Source organism: Argentina silus, assembly GCF_951799395.1.
Source record: "Argentina silus genome assembly, chromosome: 2".
NCBI lineage: Eukaryota > Metazoa > Chordata > Actinopteri > Argentiniformes > Argentinidae > Argentina > Argentina silus.
Genome location: NC_139656.1, coordinates 15,522,932 through 15,546,356, shown reverse-complemented (window position 1 = coordinate 15,546,356; position 23,425 = coordinate 15,522,932). Strand labels below are relative to the sequence as shown.

Genomic DNA, 23,425 nt, shown 5'->3' with positions numbered 1-23,425 from the left:
CATCATAGTGATGTTGATGGGTATATCAAACTATGCCTCTATTCATATGTCCAGGTGAGAACATCATGTTTGTGGCGAAGGTGAACGCTGCTTCACTACTGAAGAAGCCAACCATCAAGTGGTTCAAGGGGAAGTGGATGGATCTGGCTAGTAAGACTGGGAAGCACCTGCAGCTCAAGGAGGTCTATGATCGCAACATTAAGGTTAATATCTATGTCTGTATCTATGTGTGTTAGTTACTGTAGCTGTAACTGTACTGTAAATAACCTATGTATGGTGTTTAGAGTCATGATAAAGAGGTCTAACACTCAGCTGTCTTATACAACAAGGGGTATTACATCATTTATACTTTAGATTACAACACTAAAATGACCCACTGATAAATTACATATTATAATGGTCTTGTGTTTTCAGGTCTACACCTTTGAGATGAACATTATTGCAGCCAAGCCTAACTTCGCCGGAGCTTACAGGTGTGAGGTGTCATCCCGGGACAAGTTTGACAGCTGCAACTTCGACCTGACTGTGCATGGTGGGTTTCTGACGGACCCCTGCACAAGCTCTACAATCATAGACTGTGCTTTATTTTGTACACTTTTTGGTTCTATACTTCACACTAAAGTGACTATCAGTTATGATTCGTGGTACCGTATCCTTTGTTAAAAGTCAATAATGTAGCTCTCTCTGATCATTCTATCATATTCTAGAGGCCCGGGCCGTGGAAGGGTTTGACATCCGGGCAGCTTTCAGACGCACGTAAGCTCTAATGTTTTAGTGTGTGTGTGTGTGTGTGTGTGTGTGTGTGTGTGTGTGTGTGTGTGTGTGTGTGTGTGTGTGTGTGCGTGTGTGCGTGTGTGCGTGTGTGCGCGTGTGTGTATGTGTGCTGCATGTGTGCGTTAAACGAGAGTGTACAATATACTGCAACCAAAAGGTGTCCCATACCTTTTCACACTCAGGTCTGACTTCATTAAGAAAAACTATTGTACTTTATACTTTTCACATCATAACACAAGTCCTTACATATCACTGGGTGATTATGTTAGCCCCACTGTATGTGTACAATTATGTATTTTCAAGTGTGCATACAATATATCACTATACAATAAATGAGGCAAATGAAGATGTGGTGCCCATGAAAACATGTCTTTAAAGGTCCAGTACTGTATGTAATTATAGAAAATAGTGCTAAATGGCCAAGATCAATCGGTAGCCATCAGGAATGAGATCACATGATGACAAACTTTCAGTGAAGAGTGCTGTATTATAGAGTGCTGTAGCAGAGTGCTGTAGCATGTCAGGCACTATTAGAAAACGTAGCATATGCACATTTTCAAATGTTAAGTGTGGCCAGCGGAGGCAGCAACATGCAAAACTACATGCTGGACCTTTAAGTATCTATATGGTCCTGCGGATGTGTGTGAGGAATAACTCTGTGGACATGCCAACTTGTCAGGAGTTCAGCTGCTAAGAAGAGAAGTGGAGCAGCAGTAAGGTACTGTAGTAGTGAAGGAGTTTGCTGCAACACTGGGGGCTCATATTCAAACACTAGGAACTCTGATTGATATTAATACCAAACAGAGCTGAGGAGAAGGTTCTCAGCCCCCTTCTTTCTTAACTTTCTCCTTTTGGGTCAAACAGAACCAGTGTCTTGACATATGGAGCTTCCTTCGCTAGGTTTGAGAAGAACAGCCATGGCAAGAGAAAGAGAGAGAGGGACAGGATTTTAGCAAATTAATCCTTTAAAGAGAGGTTAAACCCTGCACCATATACAGGGTCATCCTCTGGGACATGACAGCTCCCTGGCTGTCGTTGTGTCAACTTTGACATAAGCACCTCCAGGCCTGGCAAGTCGGGAGAGTACAATCGGGTGGGCTAATGAGCTGCTTAGCAGTACAGCCTCTGTTTAATGTCAGTCAACTCTCTCTGATCTGCCACTGGGTCTTTATCAAAACAGCGGGGCCAGCTGCACAAACATCAGAGTGAGGTTTGGTCCTGGTGTCCCTGGTCTGATGGTACTGGAAGCGCAGGATGTGCTAAGATGCCTAGGCTTTTCTGTGGCTACAGTACAGTCTAGTGATTGCTGTCAATTGACAGGTATCACTGGAGGAAGCCACCTGCACTGTGTTGTAACTCTAACGCATAAACCACACATCCCTTGGTTAATCCTGATCGCTTCAGACATCAGAGGGAAGGGATAAACACTTCCCTCATCATAGAAAACGACTGTCTGTCCTTGTCTTGAAATCCCTCATCCCCTATTGGTCAGTGTGGGGTGGAGATTTCATGGGGATTTTGACCAGGTGTTGTGGTTCACCTTGGGTGCTTTGTTTTTGTTTGGAGGATTGTTGCTTCTTGTGGTCACTGGTCGGTACAGGTCAAGCTAAGCAGAACCTCTCTCCAAACAACTGTCTGTCCATCTATCCGTTCATCTATGTATTAATGTATCCAGCCATCCTTGGTTCGTCTCATTCATCCATCCATGCATGCATTATCATTTATATGTCTGTCTGCCACTACGTACGTACATTAGTCTCTATCTGTTTATACTGTAGTATGCAATGGATCCCAAACTTGTCTTACCCCTCAAAGGTCCTACCAGCTCCTTGACATTTGCAGTTGTTGCACAATATTTTCATTGATGTTCAATTATCTCATAGTAATGTCCCTTTAGATCATCACTGTAAGAAGAAATGGCTTGATAATACACACAAAAACAGTAATACAGTTCATATCTCTACATTTTGATCAAAGTTTCATTTGGATCCCTAAATACAGTATGTAGTGACTGTGACTATGACTATGGCCGCTACATTGTAGCTATAAACTGCAACACAATTTGTCTGTCATCTGTTTAGAACTGATTATGTCCTGTAATCTATATCATAATATAATGTATGTTACATTTGGTATATGTATTTTAATATGCACAGAATATAGTAGGAACTTGGACGGTGATGAGCCACATCCAGAAGTGAGGACGGGACAACACACTGCACTGTGGGTGCTGAAATTGTTCTTGGTTCTGTTATCTCTACAGTAGCGTAGATGGAGGGGAGGAGGCAGGAGAGCTGGACTTCAGTGCTTTGCTAAAGAAGAGGTGAGTACTGTATGCATTATCTCTCAACAGCCACAGTATTTCATTTGTTTAAAGCTAGACTGTAAGGACAGTGTTTAGACAGTGTTTCATACAGTACACGTGCAGAGCATCTAAAACAAAAAGTATTCATGATATCACAAATATTTTGGAAAGTGGCGAGTAAGCATATGTTATTAACCCCCTCTGGGACAATAATACAGTATTTAGAGTGAAAATGGCGGTTTTTGTAATCAGTGCCTTCGGAAAGTATTCGGACCCCTTTCAATTTTTCCATATTTTGTTATAGACTCAATTTAAAATGGATTAAATTAAAAGAATTTGCCATCAAGCCACACACAATACCACAGAATGACAAAGCGAAAACATGTGTTTTGAAATTTCTGTACATTTATTCAAATTGAAATACAGAAATACCTAATGTACATAAGTATTCAGACCCTTTGCTATGACACTCTTAAAATCAACAAATCACTCAGTAAGTTGAATTGAGTCCATCTTAATGCAAGGATAATAGTTCATGTAATTGTGGAATTAATATCTTTGTTTTTATAGGGTCTCTGATTTGCATAGGAATCAATTACACACTGTGTAGATTAGGATGTCACTACCAACTCAGCAAATTTCGTAATCTTCTTTTGATCCTGACATACTCCCCAGTCCCTGCCAGTGACAAACATACCCATATCTTGATGCAGCTACCACTATTCTTCACACAAGAGATGGTGCGAAAACTGCATTGCATGTGCTGGATTTGCACCAAACTTAATGCTTTGTAGCAAACCAAATAAACACATTTCCAGCCACTTTCTTTGCTGCATCACTTGAATTCATTGTTGCAAACACAATTATGGATATGAGACAGATTATTTCCCATTAAGTGATTCTTTTTGGCCACTTGGTTATCGACCAATTTTGTAGAGTGACTGAGATGATGTTGTCCCATCGACTGTGCTTTTTCCTCTCCACCATTCAACTTTGTAGATTTTTGTAAGTCTCCCCAGGCTTCAGGGTCGCATTTCTGAGCAGTTTTGTTCCTCTCCATTTGCTCAGTTTGTAATGACATACCTGATCCACACAGTGTGTAATTGACACTCCAAACAGTGTGCAAATCAGAGACCCTATAAAAACAAAGATATTAATTCCAAAATTACATGAACTATTATCCTTGCATTAAGATGAACTCAATTAAACTTATTAAGTGATTTGTTGATGACATTTTTGCATTTTAGCTAATTTTAAGAGTGTCATAGCAAAGGGTCTGAATACTTATGTACATGAGCTATTTCTGTATTTCAATTTTAATACATTTACTGACATTTCTAAAAACATGTTTTCTCTTTGTCATTCTGGGGTATTATGTGTGGATTGATGGCAAATTCTTTTAATTTAATCCATTTTCAATTGAATCGATAACACAACAAAATGTGGAAAAAGTGAAGATGTCTGAATACTTTCCGAAGGCACTGTACATACATCACCTTGCATTTATCTTTCTTTAAAATGTTCTGTTTCCTTCTGTCTCTTCACTGGACTTCACTTTGCAGAGAGTAAGTGACTACTACAGTAGTTTGACTAACAGATATGGGATTGAGAGTTTTCCTGTCTACCTTACTACTAATCAGATCTCGGATCAGCCTTGTTACACAATCACACTGCATCCTGATAACATTACACTGACCCCAGGCTAAATCCACCCAGCAACAACAGGTCATCGCCACCCCTCCTGTCCTGCAGAGGGCTCTCTCACCTTGTCACCACCAGTTAGATAACACACTGTAGAATACGTCTATCTTTCACAATTGTTCCTGGTCTGTGTCTTTCGCCATAGTGTCACTGTTAGTGTCACTGTAATCATTACTGGCTCTCACGACTATTCCATCCAATCACAGCTACATCTCATTTAAGAGCACTGGTATGCTACCCCCCCCTATCGTGCACAAGCACTGTTCCATGTCAATCAATCACTGAATGTCAAATCTATAGTGGATGTCATACCCTGACATTTACTTTGATGTTATATGTTGACATACAGTCTCCAGATGTTCTCTGGTTGATGAAAATGTTGACCAAATAGTTTACATGTACAGTAGTACTGAACCATCTCTTGCTTGATTGTTTAATTATGTTGTCTTTAATCTCCAATCTGCCTGGAGTACATTGCATTGTATTAATCCATCTGGTTTGTCTTGCCATGCCTGTTGCTTGGGTTCTGCTTCTGAATGAGTACAGAAGTTTTAAAGGCCTACGCTGGTAAGAAACCATCATGAATGTTGTTGTAATCACATGCTGTCTGATTGTTTTCCGATTGTTTTAATTTGTGACGCAAAATGTTTTGCATCTTTCAATTAATAGAGAAGCATTGTAAGTATTATACTAATACTCAAGTTGTGCATGAGTAGGCCTTGCTGTCCAATAATCAATGTTGTAGTGATAAAGCTTAGTATCTCCAGCCACTAGCTTACCTTCTCTCATTGGATACTGTACTGTACCTGTGCTAGTGCCTCCAAGGTAAACACCGAGCCTGATGTGGATGTATGGGACATCCTCCAGAAGGCTCCGGTCTCCGATTATGAGAAGTTAGCCTTCCAATATGGCATCACAGATCTGCGCGGTATGCTGAAAAGACTGAAGAAGATGAAGAAGGAGGAGAAGAAAAGTGAAGGTTGGTATCTCTAACTCCTTAACATCAACACCCTCAAGGCAGAGAATGGTTGATGAATAAATACTTTGCTTTCTTCAGGCTATGAAAGACTTCTCTGTAAATTATAGTTATCTGTGCTCACATTTGATCTAAGAGTACTTTTTGAGTAGCTTGCGGATCAAAGCCTGGAGAGACAAGGCTATAAGAGGACCGTCTCCTAAACAAAGCAACATTCATCAGAACAGAGAAATTATAAGTTATTGTTGACTGTACCAAAACAGTAACTCTCCCTGTATCTTCAATCTCCAGCTTTCCTCAGAAAGCTGGATCCTGCCTACCAAGTGGAAAAAGGGCACAAAATCAAGCTAGGCATTGAAGTGGCGAATGAAAATGTAGAAGTGAAATGGCTGAAGAATGGACAGGAGATTAAACCAACTGGAAGGTAGCCAGGGGGGTAGAGAAAAAAATAAATGCTAAAAATAACAATAAAAATGCTGAAATTGAATTGAGTTACTGCTATGCAATATCCATTATACATATACAGTTACATAATTAATTGAAACATTAACAAATGCAATTATCTTTCATAAGATTATTACATATCATATATCCACATTTTCTCTTCCCTCTCCCCACAACACGTGGATGGTCTGACCTCATTAATCCTCCATCAACAGCAAGTAAGTGACACCATCTATTCAAAGTACAATCGTTTTTTCTACCATAGAAAGACAATGCAAGAAAAACAAAAGATGTTTTGTTGTTTATTAACAAAAGCTCTTGTCCATGTACCAGGTATATCTTTGAGAGTGTGGGCAACAAGCGATTCCTCACCATCAACAACTGCTCACTGGCAGACGATGCGGCTTACACCTGCGTGGTTGGGGATGAGAAGTGTGCCACAGAGCTCTTTGTGAAAGGTAAATGTTAAAACAACTGAGATGAAACAATCCAGAGCCCTTGATATCTATGATCAAAGGCCCATGATGCATTATGTTTACCCATAATGCTGTGTGTTTCTAGAGCCTCCTGTCCTGATCCTCAGGCCCTTGGAGGATCAGATGGTGATGATGGGAGAACGTGTAGAACTAGAATGTGAGGTGTCAGAGGAAGGGGCCCCTGTGAAATGGTAAGCCACTATCTTAACCCACAAATCAAGCCCTAGACAAAGTGCAAAGCTCCTGAGCTAGGACACCAAAGATTGTGATCTGGTAGACTTGTTCAAATCACAATCACATTAGGCAAAGTCAAAAAAATTAAATAAATAATTTTCATCCCTTGCTCTGGCTACCATGCCATGCAACAGTATATAGGCTACTTAAAGAATATAGGACTAAAGTATGCAAGGTATGCTATAGACATCATCTTATTTGGTTTAAATTGTATGTGTACAACACTTGTGAAATGAGATCTGTCTTCATGCTGTTTCCCCATATGAAATCCCTATATGAAAGTTTGTTTCGGATGAGAGACAATGTGACCATTATGTTGGTTCCGACACAGTAAATAACAAAGAATGTTGAAATAAATGTCACTTTTGAGTCTGTGTTGCATGGTGCACATTCATGACATGTCCGGTAGATGGCATTTGTGTCTCAGGGGTTACTCATCCCCTTGATGACTTCTCTGATTGACAGACAGATGCTGGCCTGTCTGGCTGTCTATATCACAGTCTGGGCCGTAAATCAAAGCTAGCAGTAAATTATCAGCCATAGGGACAGGTCACACAGACCTGTTTGCACCTCTCATGTGTCCTTTATTTGAACGAGACAGTCATCGTGAATTATGGTCACCAATCCAAAATAATGTTGGAATAGTGCCCAAAGATGGGTACAGAAATAATATCCCTCTGCGAGATCGCATCGATGGGAAAATATAGATTGTCACAAAAACACTGTATTAATAATGTGAGTAATATGTGAGGGCTTGGGTCAGTTCCTATGAGGAATTTGTTATATAAAATGTATTTTCTGGTCATTATCAGGATAGTTTATGACAATTGCAATGGCTATATTTCACAGTGAAAAATGACAAATGTTAACAAACAAAACAATGTCCTTAAATGCAGATTCAATTGATCAGAAAACAGAACAGAATTTGAGACTACTTGTTATCATATGGATCCTTCTATACAGGGAAAAAGATGGTGTGGAGCTGACAAGAGATGAGTCCTTGAAGTACCGGTTCAAGAAAGATGGCCGCAAGCATGTATTGATCATCAATGAGGCCAGGAAGGAAGACTGTGGCAACTATAGGGTTAAAACCAATGGAGGTGAATCTGTGGCTGAACTCTTGGTGTCAGGTAGGTACTCAAGTCAGACAAAACAACATAAGCAAAAATATTACATTAAAACAGGTGTCCAGACAGACACCTCACTGTAGGTCCATAAAATATGTCCTACAGTACTGGGCTGAAGATCATAGTCAAGAATGCAGTTAAACATTCTCAATCTTTATCCTCATCCACCACCAATAGTCTCTTCTGCTCCTGTCACTCTCCGAACATGCCCCTTGGCTGCCTAACCTTTAAACATGGTGGCCCAAGCCACCAACCACGCCACTATGCCAAGGTTGCAGCACAAACAAAAGACCAAATGCCAGCTAAAGTTAGAAGACATGGCCCATATATTGTATCTGAAGGGTACAGGCATGCACAGGTGACTCTCACAGTTTCTGTCTTTTTCTATGTTCTCCCTTCTCTCCTAGCTACTGTATTGTGTTGGATATTTTATTTGTTCTACACTGTGCATGTACTCAAAACGGTAAAAATGTATTACAACAATTATTTTTAAGTGATTATTTTGCAGTGTCACAGTAAACATTGAGGCTACATCCTCTCGGGGAGTTCACATCAACCAGACAATCCATACCTTAGACATCATTGGTCTGCTTGCTTGAATATTAATTCTAATCATTATATCTTCAGTACAGTAGGTATACTTTGAATAATGTATTATGTATGTGAAATGGCAGCTTTGAATTCCTCTGAATACTGACACAAAAACAAGAGCAAAGCAACAGGACATGTTTCTCCGGATCAACGTTTACATTGGTTTCGATGGTGATATTGCAGCAGCAGTAGACTATCAGTGTCAACCAAACTGAACATAACTTAAGACTTAAGTGAACAGTGTTGATATAAATACATGGTAACACTTTACATTAGGTTGCCCTTAAATGTATGTAACTACATAGTAATAACTGTGGTATCAGCATTGTACTTACATAGTAACTGCTATATGCTGTAACTGCTACAGTATGCAATTACAGTCTAGCGGTATCAGTTACACAAGTGGCTATGCAAATGGTCATAGTCTTCTCAATCAATGTCTCTCTCCCTGGCAACAGTATAACTGTAAAAATGGTCAAAGGTAATACCAAATATCACAGTGCATTCCCTTGTGTAATAACCGATTCTGCTAGATTGTAATCACATAGCAGTTACATAGCAGTTACTATGTAAGTACAATGTTGATGCCACAGTTATTACTATGTAGATACATACATGATTGTCAACCACATTGAGGCTCACAAAAACAGTTGGGTGATGATCATCAGTGGCGATGCTTAGAGAACTTTCAATTTCAACCCACAGGCAACGATATAGGACTGTTGGATGATGACTGTTCAGAAGCAACCCTAAGTGAACGTAGGAAAACAACCGCAAAATGTCAACGTCTAGGAAACTGTGTAAACCTTCCCGTGACTGAACCACAATCATCAATCATCAGTCACCTCGCAACTATTACAGAACATCAGTGTTGTCATTGTGACATCTAAAAAACGTTCATTTTCAGCCATCTCATAACAACAAGATTTTTACCACCCTAAAATGACCAAAACTTCCCAGAGGGTATGTAGGTGTTAATAGAAGGGGAGACATTATTTTATACTCTCCTAAAGTGAACATGGAGAGTGATGTACACCATTTATATATTTAGAGGCCAGTAGATATAGCTTTTGTATATATGAATATGTATACCTTCATGTATGTTTGTATATATATTTGTATGATTGTGTATAACCCAGTGGTTGTTCAAACCTGATATCTGGCCCTTCTCTTAGCCAACTTTAGTTTATCTGGCCTCTAATCGAACACAGAGGTTGCCAAGAATTACCAGCTGCCAATCTGCCACAGGGATCAACGCCTCCCATAGCATAGCTCCCATTATACTCCCGCTGGTTCGCATAACCCTTGTCAACTAACTTCATTTCCCTGTAACCTTCACTAGGAGTGTGGTACTCTGATGATTTTGCACACTGTCTGTCAGCTACCCTTAGTTTGACAGACTTTGCACCTATTTCCTTCATTGATGTTTGGAAGCTTTGTTCTCTTCTATAAACTAGATGTCTCTGTCTGTCTGCATCTGTGGTTATCCTATACAGCATAATAAATCTATAAATCTAAGATCTCAATGAAAGCTAAGATCTTAATAACCACATATTTTACTCTGACGGACTTCCCATACCCATACCACGTAAACTGTGGTATAATATACACATTAGGGCCAGTCATAATCATGATTTCAGTGTCTAACCTATGACCTCTGACCTCTTAGAGAAGGAACTGGAGGTGTACCAGAACATTGCTGACCTTACGGTGAAGGCAAAGGAAGAGGCTGTATTCAAGTGTGAGGTCTCTGATGAAGCCGTGAAGGGTATCTGGTACAAGAATGGCGTGGAAGTAAAGGCTGATGCCAGGACCCATATCACACATATTGGCAGGTGAGCACGCCATTGGTAACTCTTATATAGGGTACAGTAGGTCTGTTGGGTAGTTGAAAATAGAAACAAAAATTGTTTTCTCTCCATTTAGGATCCACAAACTGACTATTGATGATGTCAAATCTGAGGATGAAGGGGACTACACCTTTGTTCCAGAAGGCTATGCTTTCAACCTCTCTGCCAAACTTAACTTCCTGGGTAACACCAAAACATTTACAAATACAGAATGTGAAACTATATGTTTGATAAGAGCCATTTTACATTGGATGAATTCATGACATATTTGTTTGTTTTTACAGAGGTCAAGATTGACTTTGTGCCTCGTCAAGGTATACTTTATTCTTCATTCCAACTGTCTCTTATTAAATTACAAAGATTAAATGATAATACTACTTGATATGTGGATCTAACACACATTTTTTCCTGAAGATCCTCCAAAGATTCACTTGGACTGCATGGGTCGCACAGCTGACTCCACCATTGTGGTGGTGGCTGGGAACAAGCTTCGTCTGGACGTGCCCATCACTGGAGACCCAGCCCCCACTGTGGTCTGGACTAAAGCTGACAAGGTAAAGTAGACGCCCACTGCCTTTATTTCAATGACTGTATGTCCAGATCATAGCACCATAGCATCTAGGTAAGGCTTTCTGTGAGAAGACTGAACTTGTGTTCACAAAGTGTTTTCTGACCTACTATTAAGCCTTATACCTGTGTTCTGATATTAACAATATAAATGACATAGGACTAGACTAGTGTTGAGAAATAAAATTTGATGTTAATATTTTGTGAAATAATTAGAACAAGAGATAAAGCTAGTTCAGTCCTTTTCTCTGAGGCTACTGTATAACTGAAATGAGCTAACTTAACCTGGCTTAACATGTTGGTTAACATATTCAAGTCTTTTCAATGTCATGGTGAGAGGGTGCCATCCCAATTCCTCACCCATCCAGACAGGTAGGAGACTTTGCAGATGACTGACAACGTTAATGCCCTCAGGTGACTGGCCGATTGCTGGGCATATGAGGTTTGTTGGGGAAAGGGGAGGACGTGAGGGGAAGTACCCCTTCTGGTCTCCTCTCCCTCGCTTTTACGATTTGCTCTGCTGCTCTGCTCATGTAGGCTAGCTCTATAAAGGCGGAGGGTGTGAAGAAAGAGGAGCCAGCACACACATGGAGCCTGGGAGATGGGAAAGTAAGTGCGGCCACATCATTCACATGCAGATGTTTTGTCTTGGTAGTACTCCCTTCGGCAACATATTATAATAGCTTTAATTTATAAGCCATTTATAAACCATTAATGAAATAATGAACACATTATTATTCCAACACTGTTAAATGCTTAATGAATTATCAATACCTATATTCATAAAGATTTACTAATTATTTGATAAATAAAAACACATTGCAACAATTTACCCTTAACAAACGTTTATAAAGGTTTATAGACCTTGATACATTGTGACACCTTTTCCTCATATTTGATAAATTATTTGTAAATACATTCCTCATCATTTATCATTTATTAATCATACGTAAAGTGCTTTGCAGTCCCTTCAAAGTTGCAACGATTCACGCTTTCTACACATGTAGAAACCATTGGTGCAAATTGGTAGGTTTGATCATTTCAAACACTATGAAAGTTACATTAACTGCAAGCTTAGTAAACTTTTGGCCAAATCAGGACATATTTACAATTTGTTAGCAACTGCTCAGGTTTGCTTTTGCTAGCAATCATAACGGTGACATCTGTCTCCAGAAATTATGAGTGTCTCCAGTTCTGCAGTTTGTGACGTACAGACTTTCATAGTGTATAAGATCTAAAAAAACATACATTCAGCATTCAAATTAACAAATAAATCCACATATTCCAAAAAGGAAATGACAATAAATTCTTTGAACAATTTCAGTTACATTTGACATTGAAAAATAAAACATTTAATTAGCAACACAGTCAAAAACCATCATTAAACACATGAAACTGACTGTCTGCAACTATCTAGCATAGCTAGATTGCCAAACCTTTGATAACACTCCACCACTGGCCAGTTAGCTAGCAACATAAGGGTTTAAATGCAAGGCTAACTAACTAGCTACAGTACTCAAAGTAACAACGTTATGTCTTGATACAGTTAAACTAGGTAGCCAACACTACTGTTGTTGGCTTTTCGTGCAGAAAACGTTTGGCTTCACGGAGTTCTACACGCGCACTGTCGATAGCTTTCATGTCAACACAGCCATTGCTAGTAAGTTTCCAAGGAACATACACACAAACTTTGTTAAATATGTAGTTTAACTGTAGCGTAGTTTAGCGTAGCCATACCTCCAAATCATGTTGTTCTCACGCCTCTTTTGAAAGTCTGGAGAATTAGCCACTATGGCTTGGATTGAACTGGACAGAACGATGGGAGAATGTGCTCGCAATTTCATTGGATATTACATTCCAAGAACCCTCCCCCACATGCCCGTAGAATGGTTACTTGTTGTGTGCGTCGTCTTTTCCGACTGGGTAGGACTATTTTTCAAAGAGTTGTTGCTAATGCTAGCTTGCAACATTGAATAAAATGGAAGACAACCTGAAGGAAAAACTGAATTCTGTTTTTTTGGAACACAGCAGGGGAGGCTAGTGGAGGTCGAAATCGGAGGATGGGCTCATTGTAATATATACTATTCCTTATTCCGTTCCATGCATTACAATGAGCCCGTCCTCCGATTTCTACCTCCACCAGCTTCCCCTAATGTAGAGTAGTATTCTAGTTTCATGTCTTTGATTATGTATTTTTATATTTTGTATGGCAGCTAAACATTTTTTTTATTGTATGGTAGCTAAAAATGTGTACAAATTTCACTGACATTTTTCAAGCATAAAATGCACTGAAATTATTCTGCAGTTTTGTGGGTTGATGACTATTTGCTCAAACTATTTGCACCAAAGGTCTACAAATGGCTTATTCAGCTTTATTAATGTTTATAAATGCTGAATAGATCTGCAAACTACAAAACATTATTTATTAATGGTTTATAAAAGCCTTATAATTTGAAGTTATTATAAACTGTTACCTACCCGTCTATCTATTTCAAAATCATTCAAAAGATTGCATGTAGTGGTATGTCCATCCATGTCTGTCAGGTAAGAGCATGTTCTGAATCCTCCGCTAACATGAGAGACATCAAAGGGGAAACACCAGAGGGATACAGTAAGTATGTGGCGCCTTTACATGTAGACCTCACCTGAGGCAATGATTGAATTTTCAACTGACCCAGTTTGGTTGGTTATTATGCCGAAAGGCATGACCAGGTAAACTCCTGGCAACCAATGTGTTTAGGGAAATGCCATCCTTTTAGTTGATCCTCTGTCAGTTGGTATTGACAGTAAGTAATCTCATCAGCTCATTATATGATGAGGAGAAACAGCTTCATTGTGATGGAATGTAGCATTGCCTTTGGTGATGAGGCCACCTACAGAGAGGAAGTTGACAGCCTGGCTTCCTGGTGCAGCCAGAACTTCTTGGAGCTGAACGCCCTAAAAACTGTAGGGATGGTAGTAGACTTCAGGAGAAGCCCAGCCCCAACCGCCCCCCTCATCATGTGTGACTCCCCAGTTAACACTGTGGAGTCATTCAGATTCCTGGGGACAATAATTTCAAAGGACCTCGGGTGTGCAGAGAACATCACCTCCACCATCAAAACATGCCGCAGAAAGTGATGGTTGAGTTCTACACGGCCATCATTGAGTCCATCCTCAGCTTATCGATCACCGTCTGGTTCGCTGCGTCCACTGCCAAGGACAAAGCCCCCCCCCCCCCCATCACACACACAATGCACTGACAGTGTAATTTGTAATTTATAATTATTAAATTATTAAATTCTAATTTATAGTGTACATGCCCCATAACCATTTCACAGCCTCTAGCCTCATTGCCACTTAGCCTCACACAGCCTACAAGATGTATTGTTCTGCTGCTCTTTTTTGTAAATTTGTAAAGTTGTTATTGCTATTTTGTTAATATTTTGCTATTTTGTAAATTTCTTGTCAATATTTGCTATTTGTTTTTTATGTACATGCACCAACCTCACCAAGTCAATTTCCTGTATGTGCAAATATACTTGGCCAAATAAAAGAATTCTGATTCTGATTCAGATTCTTTGGAGTTGATCACTATATCACTAGATCAGCATGTTCTAGCATGACCTGGCAACGCCGCCTCTACGTGGATGCAGCAGCTGCGCTACTCGGTCACGGCTTTTCACTGTCCTGGCGCCCCGCTGGTGGGTCGAACTTCCCACTGCTGTCATGACTGCAGAGTCACTACCTATCTTCCGCCGTAGATTGAAGACCCCTCTGGCTTCAGGCTACATCTTAACTGTCCCTACTAAAGACCTCTTCATCCCCACTACTCCCCTGTGCAGGTTTCTCTCCTGTAAATAAATTTGAAAAAAAAAAATATATATATATATATATATATCTTTCTTCTAGCATTCTAGCATTGTGACTGCCTAGCCCCTGGTCCTAGCATAGATTACTTTTTCTTATGATGACAGATGGATAAATGATTCACTTAATTAGACAAATGTATTTGTTGTAAGTCGCTTTGGATACAGGTGTCTGCTAAATGCCATGAATGTAAATGTAAATGTATGTTGAAGGAGAATGCAGACAGTAATTTGTGCTGCTCATGTCCTGTCTTCATGGGTCAGGTGATCACTGACGGAGATGAGCGGGTCCACGTGGAGAGCACTATGGGCCACTGTGTATTCACCATCGAGGGAGCCGACAGATCAGACGAGGGTGTCTACTCGGTCATCGTACGCAACCCTGCTGGGGAGGACACGGCTGACATCAATGTTAAAGTTGTTGGTAAGATACAGTACTGTTCGCCCTTGTCATTGAAACAATTTTCTTCTCCTCGCTAGGCAAAGAGGTGAAATCAATCAGCTGTTCGATTTCAGTCTATAGTTGTTTCTATTCTGCTTATTATTTTCACAACCTTTTCTGTTCCCCAGATGTACCAGATCCCCCCCAGGCCCCAAGGATCCTCAGTGTTGGAGAGGACTCCTGTGTTGTCCAGTGGGACCCCCCCCTGTTTGATGGTGGTCAGCCAGTCATTGGTAAGATACCGTAGCATGAAGAATGAGTCAATAGGTGACCATATCTGTCTAGGTGTTAAGTGTGTTCTACTGTATGCATGTACAGTATAGTTCTGAGCACAACGCTCTCTGTGTTATTGAAGACAGTAACTGAGAAAAAACATTCATCAAATTATTTTTTAAATATATTGATAGCTAAATACATGTCTAAAGTGTTGTTCTGCAGTAATGGTGTTATACTTGTTCCTCCCAGGCTATGTGCTGGAGAGGAAGAAGAAGAAGAGCTACAGGTGGATGAGGCTCAACTTTGACCCCTACACAGAGACGACCTATGAGGCCAAGAGGATGATCGAGGGAGTGCCCTATGAGATGCGTGTTTATGCAGTCAATGCCATTGGCATGTCACGTCACAGCATCCCCTCACAGCCCTTCGTACCAATTGGTGAGTTTTCCCTTGGATTTTAACTGGCCCTTGTTGCCATGCTATATGGTGGATCCAATCATAGGCTGTCTAGGTCTTATAAAGTCTTATAAAGTGAGATTTTTTTTGTATATGTTCTGTTCCAAAGCTCTGTTCCAAAACACATGGAAGTATGCAGATATATTGTGTAGTTCTCTTTCATGGGGGTAAGAGATAAAGATTGAGGTTTTGTATGAAACTTACATTAACATTCCCTGGCTTTTCAAAGAAAGTTTTGAGGTCGCTATCAGTATGATGTTTGTTATAGACTGGGGCAGAAATTGTTTATTTTTCACACACTGTAGAAAAGAGAATGATAGATGAGAATATTCACAGAGTCATGTTGTCACACAGAGTCATGGAACTGTCATGTTTCATGTTGTCACTGACGAATATAACTGCCTCATGAGCTTAGATCAACTGTCTTACCCCATCAGAGCATAACATACATTATTAAGTTTGTTTTACTCCATTGTTTGTAAACAATGCATTTATAAACACACACTGTATAGCTTCAAAACATGGTTAAAACTATAATGTTGATCTCATGGATGGGTCAGTCCTTGCAGCCATAGCTCTTTCTATTAAACTGAGAGTAGTTACATTTCGTCAGCCCCATCTCTCAGCTGTTGTGTGTGTCAGGGAGCTACTGTGCTACTGTGCTGCTGAACCACACACTGTACAGTCTACCGTGGAGCGGTTTGCCACTAGCGGCAAACTGCCATTAAACCACAGTGTTGAGCACAGATAAAGCTGCAGAAATGTCTGAACTTGTTCACAACTAGTTAAAGACAAATGGGGGATGAGAAAAAAACGATTTTCTACAATTATTGCTAGCACATAGCTACTTTGTTGACATGTATGTAGTGAAGAAGGCATGGCATTTTTTGATGATGGCATTTTTTCAAAGTTTAGGGTGTGTGCAGACCCTGGTAACAAAGAACAGCTGGATACATTGCCGCCTCCTGTTTGCGGGTGCCTTTAAACATAAACAATGTATTTATCCACTGACAGATCTAATCAAATGTATCTATGAATGAACATTGCCTGTATAAGAGCACTTTATTAGGAACACTATACTAATACTGGGTAGGGCCTCCCTTGGCTCTCAAAACAGCCTAAATTCTTTGTAGCATTGATTCCACAAGATGTTGGAAACATTCCTTTGAGATTCTCGTCCATGATGACATGATTGCATCACGCAATTCTTTCAGGTGCACTTTCAAGCTGTGAATCTCCCGTTCTACCACATCCCAAAGGTGTTATATTGGATTTAGATCCGGTGACTGGGAAGGCCACTGAAGAACACTGAACTCATTGTCATGCTCATGAAACCAGTTTGAGACAACTTTTGCTTTGTGACATGGTGCATTATCATGCTGGAAGTAGCCATTAGAAGATGGGTAAATTGTGGCCATGAAGGGATGCACATGGTCAGCAACAACACTCAAATAGGCTGTGGCATTCAAGTGATGATTGACTGGTATTAACGGACCCAAAGTGTGCTAAGACAACATTCTCCACACCATTACACCACCTCCACCATGGGAAGGTGTACAGGTGTTCCTAAAAAAGTGTTAGTAGAGTGTATGTGTTCATATCTCCTCCAAAACATGTTTTGTGTTGTTTTTTCAGTATTTTGATTAATACTGTATCATTACATGTTTCTATATTTTTCATCTTGGAGTATATGGCTTATAATATAAGGAACCCTTTTCAATGGCAGTGTGTTCAATTGACAAAGTATACTAATACTGTGCTATTGTCACTATGTTCTCTGTAGTGTTGGCAACTACATAAGTCCCTAAGCCAAGTAAGGTATGCTATGCAGCTGTGGGCACCTGTAACCACTCAACTACACATTCATTCTACACGTTCATTCTGATATTTGGTTCCCATGACATGCTAGACATTTGCTCGGAGACAAGGGAAAACACATTTAGGTAAAATAAGACTTGGGGTGTCTTCAAGACAGGCACTAGCAATTAAGGGGCTCTCATTTGCTCTGTCTCTTATTCTTTCACTCCAGTTCCATCGCTACCTTCTCATCCTTCTTTGGGATTTGAGTGCGAACACAGAGGTTCCAAACAGAGCCATCTCTCGTAAGACTGCTGATTAGGAAACTATCCATGGCATCCCCCTCTATAAATAATGGTATGTTAGTGCTGCGAGGCTGGGACCAGCTGCTTAGGACACAGGGACTAGCTGCTACTGTTGAGGCTGCTCTGAGTGGGAGAGAGGACATTGACCCAGCTGATCTGCTGCTGCTGCTGCCGTTCAGTACTATCACTAAGGCAGAGCAGAAAGAGAGAGAGGGAGAGAGAGAGAGAGCAGAGTAGAGCAAGGTGTGTGGGAGACAAGAAACAGGAGGAGTACGACAATCTTCAAGCAGGACTGCCTTAGCTCCGACTGAGAAGGGAGGATGACTAAACCTATGCTGCCAAAGACTGCCGAGAAGAAGCCGGCAGCAGACGAGGTTCCGTCAGACGCCCCAGCAGACGCAACAGCAGACGCCCCAGCGGACGCAACAGCGGACGCCCCAGTGGACGCAACAGCGGACGCCCCAGTGGACGCAACAGCGGACGCAACAGCGGACGCCCCAGCGGACGCACCAGCGGACGCACCAGTGGAGGGGGAGGCCAAGGCAGAGCCAGATGCAGCAGCACCCCCAGCCGAGCCTGCCCCCGTGGAGGGAGGAGAGGTTGCCCCTGCGCCAGCACCTCCAGCCGAGGACGGGGCCCCTGAAGCAGAAGGAGCCCTCCCTGCCGATGGTGCCCCTCCAGCAGAGGATGGAGCCCCGTCTGCGGAGGGGGTCTCTGCGGAACCCATTCCTGCCCCTGCACCCGAGCCAGAACCAGAGCCCAAACCTGTTTGCAGTAGGCTTTTATCTATTCTCCTTTAGGTTGAACTCTTAGATGCATCGATAAGTACAAGTATTCATTTGACAGTATGACAATAAGTAAGAGGGCAAACCTTGGCTGTGGTTTATGTGGTTCTATTGTAATTTTTGTAAATATTGTTAGTGTTTTATGCTATTGATTCTAAGTTGATAGAAGTAGATAGATGGTAAACAAGCTCAAGTAGTATATCCATTAACTCCAAAGGAAGGAGGTGAACCGCTTAGATTTGATATGGTTGTTGAGTGTTCAGTCTCTCTGCATTGGAACTTGAGAGCAAAAAAATGAATTCTATGAATAGCTTGGAGACTTACCTGTGCTGTTATGTTTCTCAAAGAGAATAGTCTGATGAAAAGGATGTTTTATCTGAGAAGTATGTTTACTGTGTTCGTGGGCTGTCTGTCGGTCACTCTTTGCTACTCTGACCCTCTAAACACAAGGTGACCTCTGACCTCTTTTACATGCTCACATCGTCCTCCTTCATGGTTAACACTGACATAGAATGATGGGCTCTGGGGCAAGGCCACACTGTAACCCAACCCCTGGTGGCTTTCAATGGTGGTTTATTTCAGCCTGCTTCTGTGGGGTGTCCCCAATGGTGTTGTTCTAAACAAGCTGTTCATCTTGTCCAAATCATTTGGGAACAAGCTATGACACAAGACAGAACCAAGATATATGATGTGCTCTCTCTTGACATTTTAAGGGATTAGGCAAAGCTCAAGTGACACATTTTCTGTAAGATTCACAAATGTATCTTATAATATAATACTGTAGGTGCATGGCTGCAGGTTTTGGTTCATATATCTATTTATTAGTTCATATATCCCGTAAAAATAAAATGGTAATTCAGACGTGAAAGAATTTCCATTGGAGCTCAGGGTTTCCAGAGCAGCACTAATGCAACTAGTCTGATTTTAACTAAAGCTGTGTCCTGCAATGTCAACACTAAATATCGTGTGTAATACTGTAGCTATCTCCATGTCTGCTTGCAGGGCAGCTTTACACAAAGGTTATGTGGAGGTAAGGTTGGAGATACTGTATTTCACTAGATGACTCATAATCCTGTTGGAAGCCGATAGTTTCCATGGCTGCTAGCCTGCTACCTATAGCAACAACACTCTATCTGCAGCTTAAGCTGCTTTGATGCTGAAGCACTGGTGACAGGAAGCAGTAAATCCAAAATAAACTCTGCATAAAAATACCCTGCTTTACATGTGACATGTGTACGCCATAATTTACTCAACTGATTTACTGCTCACAGACCAAACATCTAAATAAAAGACCAGACATCTAAATGTTTATTTTTTGGGTGTTGCAATACTGTATCTATTTAGAATCAACTATTAGTGACACCATCGCTATTGAAGTTGTGTATTTAGTTCTTTGTTTTGCTTTCTTATATTAACTAATGCTACCAACCTGACTCTCCCTCTCCCCCGTTCTCTCTCTCTCTTCCTCAGCCCCCACTAGTGAGCCCATTGGACTGTGTATTGATGACATCAGCGACACCTCCATCTCGCTGAAGTGGAGAGCCCCTCAGCGCCTGGGCTCATCTGACCTGGATGGCTATGGGATTGAGTACTGCAAGGAGGGCTGTGAGTGCTGGGGCCCAGTGGCCTACACACAATATCTAGGAGGATATTGTGTGTATAAAGGGTTCAAAGCTATTATGTGAAATTGGAAAATACTATAGAACAATTTACCATCTAACAAGAAAAAATTTGACAGTAAATACTTTCAACCAAACATACAGTAGTTACCTGAAAACTCTATGAACATTGACAGATTTGCCTTTGCGTTTTAAAAGCCTGACCCCTTTATGTAAGCCCAGAGTTACTATCTTAAACCCCTTTCATGATGAGCCATTATCTAAAAAGCTGATGGTTTCATTCTGACAACATCCAGGGTCTGAGTTGTTCAGAGTGGTCTGAGCCACGGACCATTAGCACAATGCTTATGTAATTACAGCTGCCCCCTAGGGGTCTATGGCTTGGCTATGCTGTACTGGCTAGAATAATGTGAATGTCCTAACTTAAAATTTAGCCTGGTTGTGACAGACCTGGGATCAAATAGTATTTAAAATAATTTCAAATACTTGTGCTTAATTAAAATTTCACTGGCACAATGAAACCAATGGAATAGTCCCAATTCTTTTTTTTAAAAAGTGTGAATCCCACCTATCTGGCACTCCAGGCAGGCTTAAACAAACAACCAAAGTATTCAAAAGTATTTCCAATACTGTTCAACCCAGGTCTGACTTGTGATGTCTGACTGACATGTAGAGGTCGGCCACTGGGCGTTTACACATCTTTCCCCTGCACACAGCGGACGAGTGGGTGCCAGCCTTTGAAGGTCTGACAGATAGGACGTCAGTGGTCATCCGGGATCTTCCCACCGGGGAGAAGATGCAGTTTCGTGTACGGGCATACAACATGGCAGGGCCCAGTGCCCCAACTTCCCTGGCACAGGCCGTCACCATCCGGGAGATTATGCGTAAGAAATTACAGCTATACTGATTGATGATTTCCCTGTGTTTGCTCTAAACAATTGGCCACTCTCACATACAGCCAGGGGCACCATGCACACAGGACCTGGGGACTGTCCAGAAAATGTTTGGATTTTTTCGAACACCTGAAACTGATTTTTCTAGAGCCGTAAGGAATCAAAAGGCTTCAGGGCTTGATCCAATTAATTTAAAAAAAACTCATGCCTACCCACAGCTCAAATCATATTACGCTGTGTGTCACTCTACACTCTCTTTCCTCCTCGATATCTGACGATACTGCACGCACTGGAGTATCTAGTACCCTGCCTAGACATCCTTTTGCTCTGCAACTTGTAAGAAAGCACGTATTAGGGAGGTTTTAGGGAGGTACTGTTTGCCTGGTCCAGTCAGTGTACCCCCTCTGCAAAATACAGCTGACTGATTTTTGTAATAAATAATTATGATGAAACGAGGGCTTAAAAATTAAATTCAACAAATAATTTAACATCAGAAACATTTTAAAACAGGAAAAATCTGAGGGTGCACGCGCCTTTGTGCCCCCTATGGGAATGATGCCTCTGCATACAGCCCATGAGTATGAACTCCATATGAATACACGACCAAGACATTCTGTTCTATACCACTGATTAATGAAACACTAGCACTGTACAACATCATGTTTGAAATCCATAGGTTGCAATAGAACTTGAAAAAGATGTCTGGCTGTCCTCTCCTCTCCTATTTCTTTGTATTTAGAGATGTTTAGTGGATGAGGCATTAAGTTAGCCACAACTAACTACCTTAGTAACTAACTACTAACTATGGATGCGAGGGGCCCAGATCATGTTTGGTAACACACACACACATACGTACATTCCCAAGGTCATCAGCTTTTTCACTCTCAGCACCTCACAGATTAGCTGGGAGGTGTATTTTGAGGTCTCAGATGCACACTCAAGCCCCTCGGACTTTCTGCTTGCTGACAGGACGATACTACACTAAGTGCCTGATTGGCAGTAGCCTTGACAAGCACTTGATCTTGTAATCTCATGCTCACAGATGAAGCTCATCAATGTACATGAGCAGCGTGTAACATATGCTAAACCCATTACACTGAGTAAATGGTACTGGCATGCTCAACATGAGTTGAAACGTATTGAAACAATCCCAGTCCCATTGACCAGTCTCATCCATGAACTACCAAGTTTGTATCACTTATTAAAACTGTGGCCAAACAAACTTATTCATTGCTATTTTATTATTCTTTCCTCACAGAGCGCCCCAAAATCTGGATCCCTCGGAACCTCCGCCAGACTCTGATCAAGAAAGTGGGGGAGACTATCAATCTTGCAATCCCTTTTCAGGTATGGTATAGAGCAGATCTGTCACATTCTATAGGGTGTGCACTGGTGTTGGTTATGACTTGGTTATGACTTGTGTTTTAAACAACTTTGGCACAGGAACCAGAAATGGCTATTTCCTCTTCGCTGGTGCACATTGAGTGACAAAATGGTAATTTTATCCAACTTTGACAGCCCTCCCTCCTTACACAACCTTTGACCTTGACACCTTAAATCACACTATGCCTTTTTATACTGTACAATACTGAAGCTACTGTTGACATGAATTAGCATGGTCTCTTCTTCTCCTTCGAGACTATAAATACACATCCATCTCCAGTTTTGAAACCGTATCCTGGTAACACATGCAATTGACAGGCTCACAACTGACAGAGACATGATTTTCCTAAGAAGCTTACTGTGACTGCTAAAACCCTGCCACTCACAACTCTGCAGCCAAAGAGTCTGGTCCACTGCCAAATGGAGTGTCCATTATCCATTAGCCTCATTTATCTATGTTCTTATAGGCCATTAAAATATCACAATATCGTATTTCACATGTTTTAGTTTAGAAATGCGTCATCATCATCATCATCATCCCTAGCAATGAATGAGATGATTAAGGAGTCAAATTACTGAGGTGATGCAAGAATGCCAAGATAGCAGTCTCGATTTGAGTATATACACTATACACTT

At 41.0% G+C, this 23,425-nt stretch overlaps 1 protein-coding gene across 1 annotated transcript in view; it reads left to right on the top strand.

Annotated features, from left to right (window-relative positions):
• Positions 1-23,425, top strand: part of mybpc3 (myosin binding protein C3) — a gene marked incomplete at both ends in the record, with an annotated part of 35,291 nt that overhangs the window by 5,044 nt on the left and 6,822 nt on the right. The window contains 20 exons of the mRNA XM_083665170.1: positions 55-203; positions 415-532; positions 708-756; positions 1,454-1,492; positions 3,038-3,097; positions 5,596-5,759; positions 6,048-6,180; positions 6,534-6,658; positions 6,762-6,867; positions 7,874-8,040; positions 10,298-10,463; positions 10,555-10,661; positions 10,763-10,792; positions 10,893-11,032; positions 15,158-15,317; positions 15,464-15,568; positions 15,801-15,989; positions 20,365-20,499; positions 21,230-21,397; positions 22,665-22,753. Of these exons, the coding sequence (XP_083521296.1) occupies positions 55-203; positions 415-532; positions 708-756; positions 1,454-1,492; positions 3,038-3,097; positions 5,596-5,759; positions 6,048-6,180; positions 6,534-6,658; positions 6,762-6,867; positions 7,874-8,040; positions 10,298-10,463; positions 10,555-10,661; positions 10,763-10,792; positions 10,893-11,032; positions 15,158-15,317; positions 15,464-15,568; positions 15,801-15,989; positions 20,365-20,499; positions 21,230-21,397; positions 22,665-22,753 (2,399 nt within the window). The remainder of the gene's footprint in view (positions 1-54; positions 204-414; positions 533-707; positions 757-1,453; positions 1,493-3,037; positions 3,098-5,595; positions 5,760-6,047; positions 6,181-6,533; positions 6,659-6,761; positions 6,868-7,873; positions 8,041-10,297; positions 10,464-10,554; positions 10,662-10,762; positions 10,793-10,892; positions 11,033-15,157; positions 15,318-15,463; positions 15,569-15,800; positions 15,990-20,364; positions 20,500-21,229; positions 21,398-22,664; positions 22,754-23,425) is intronic.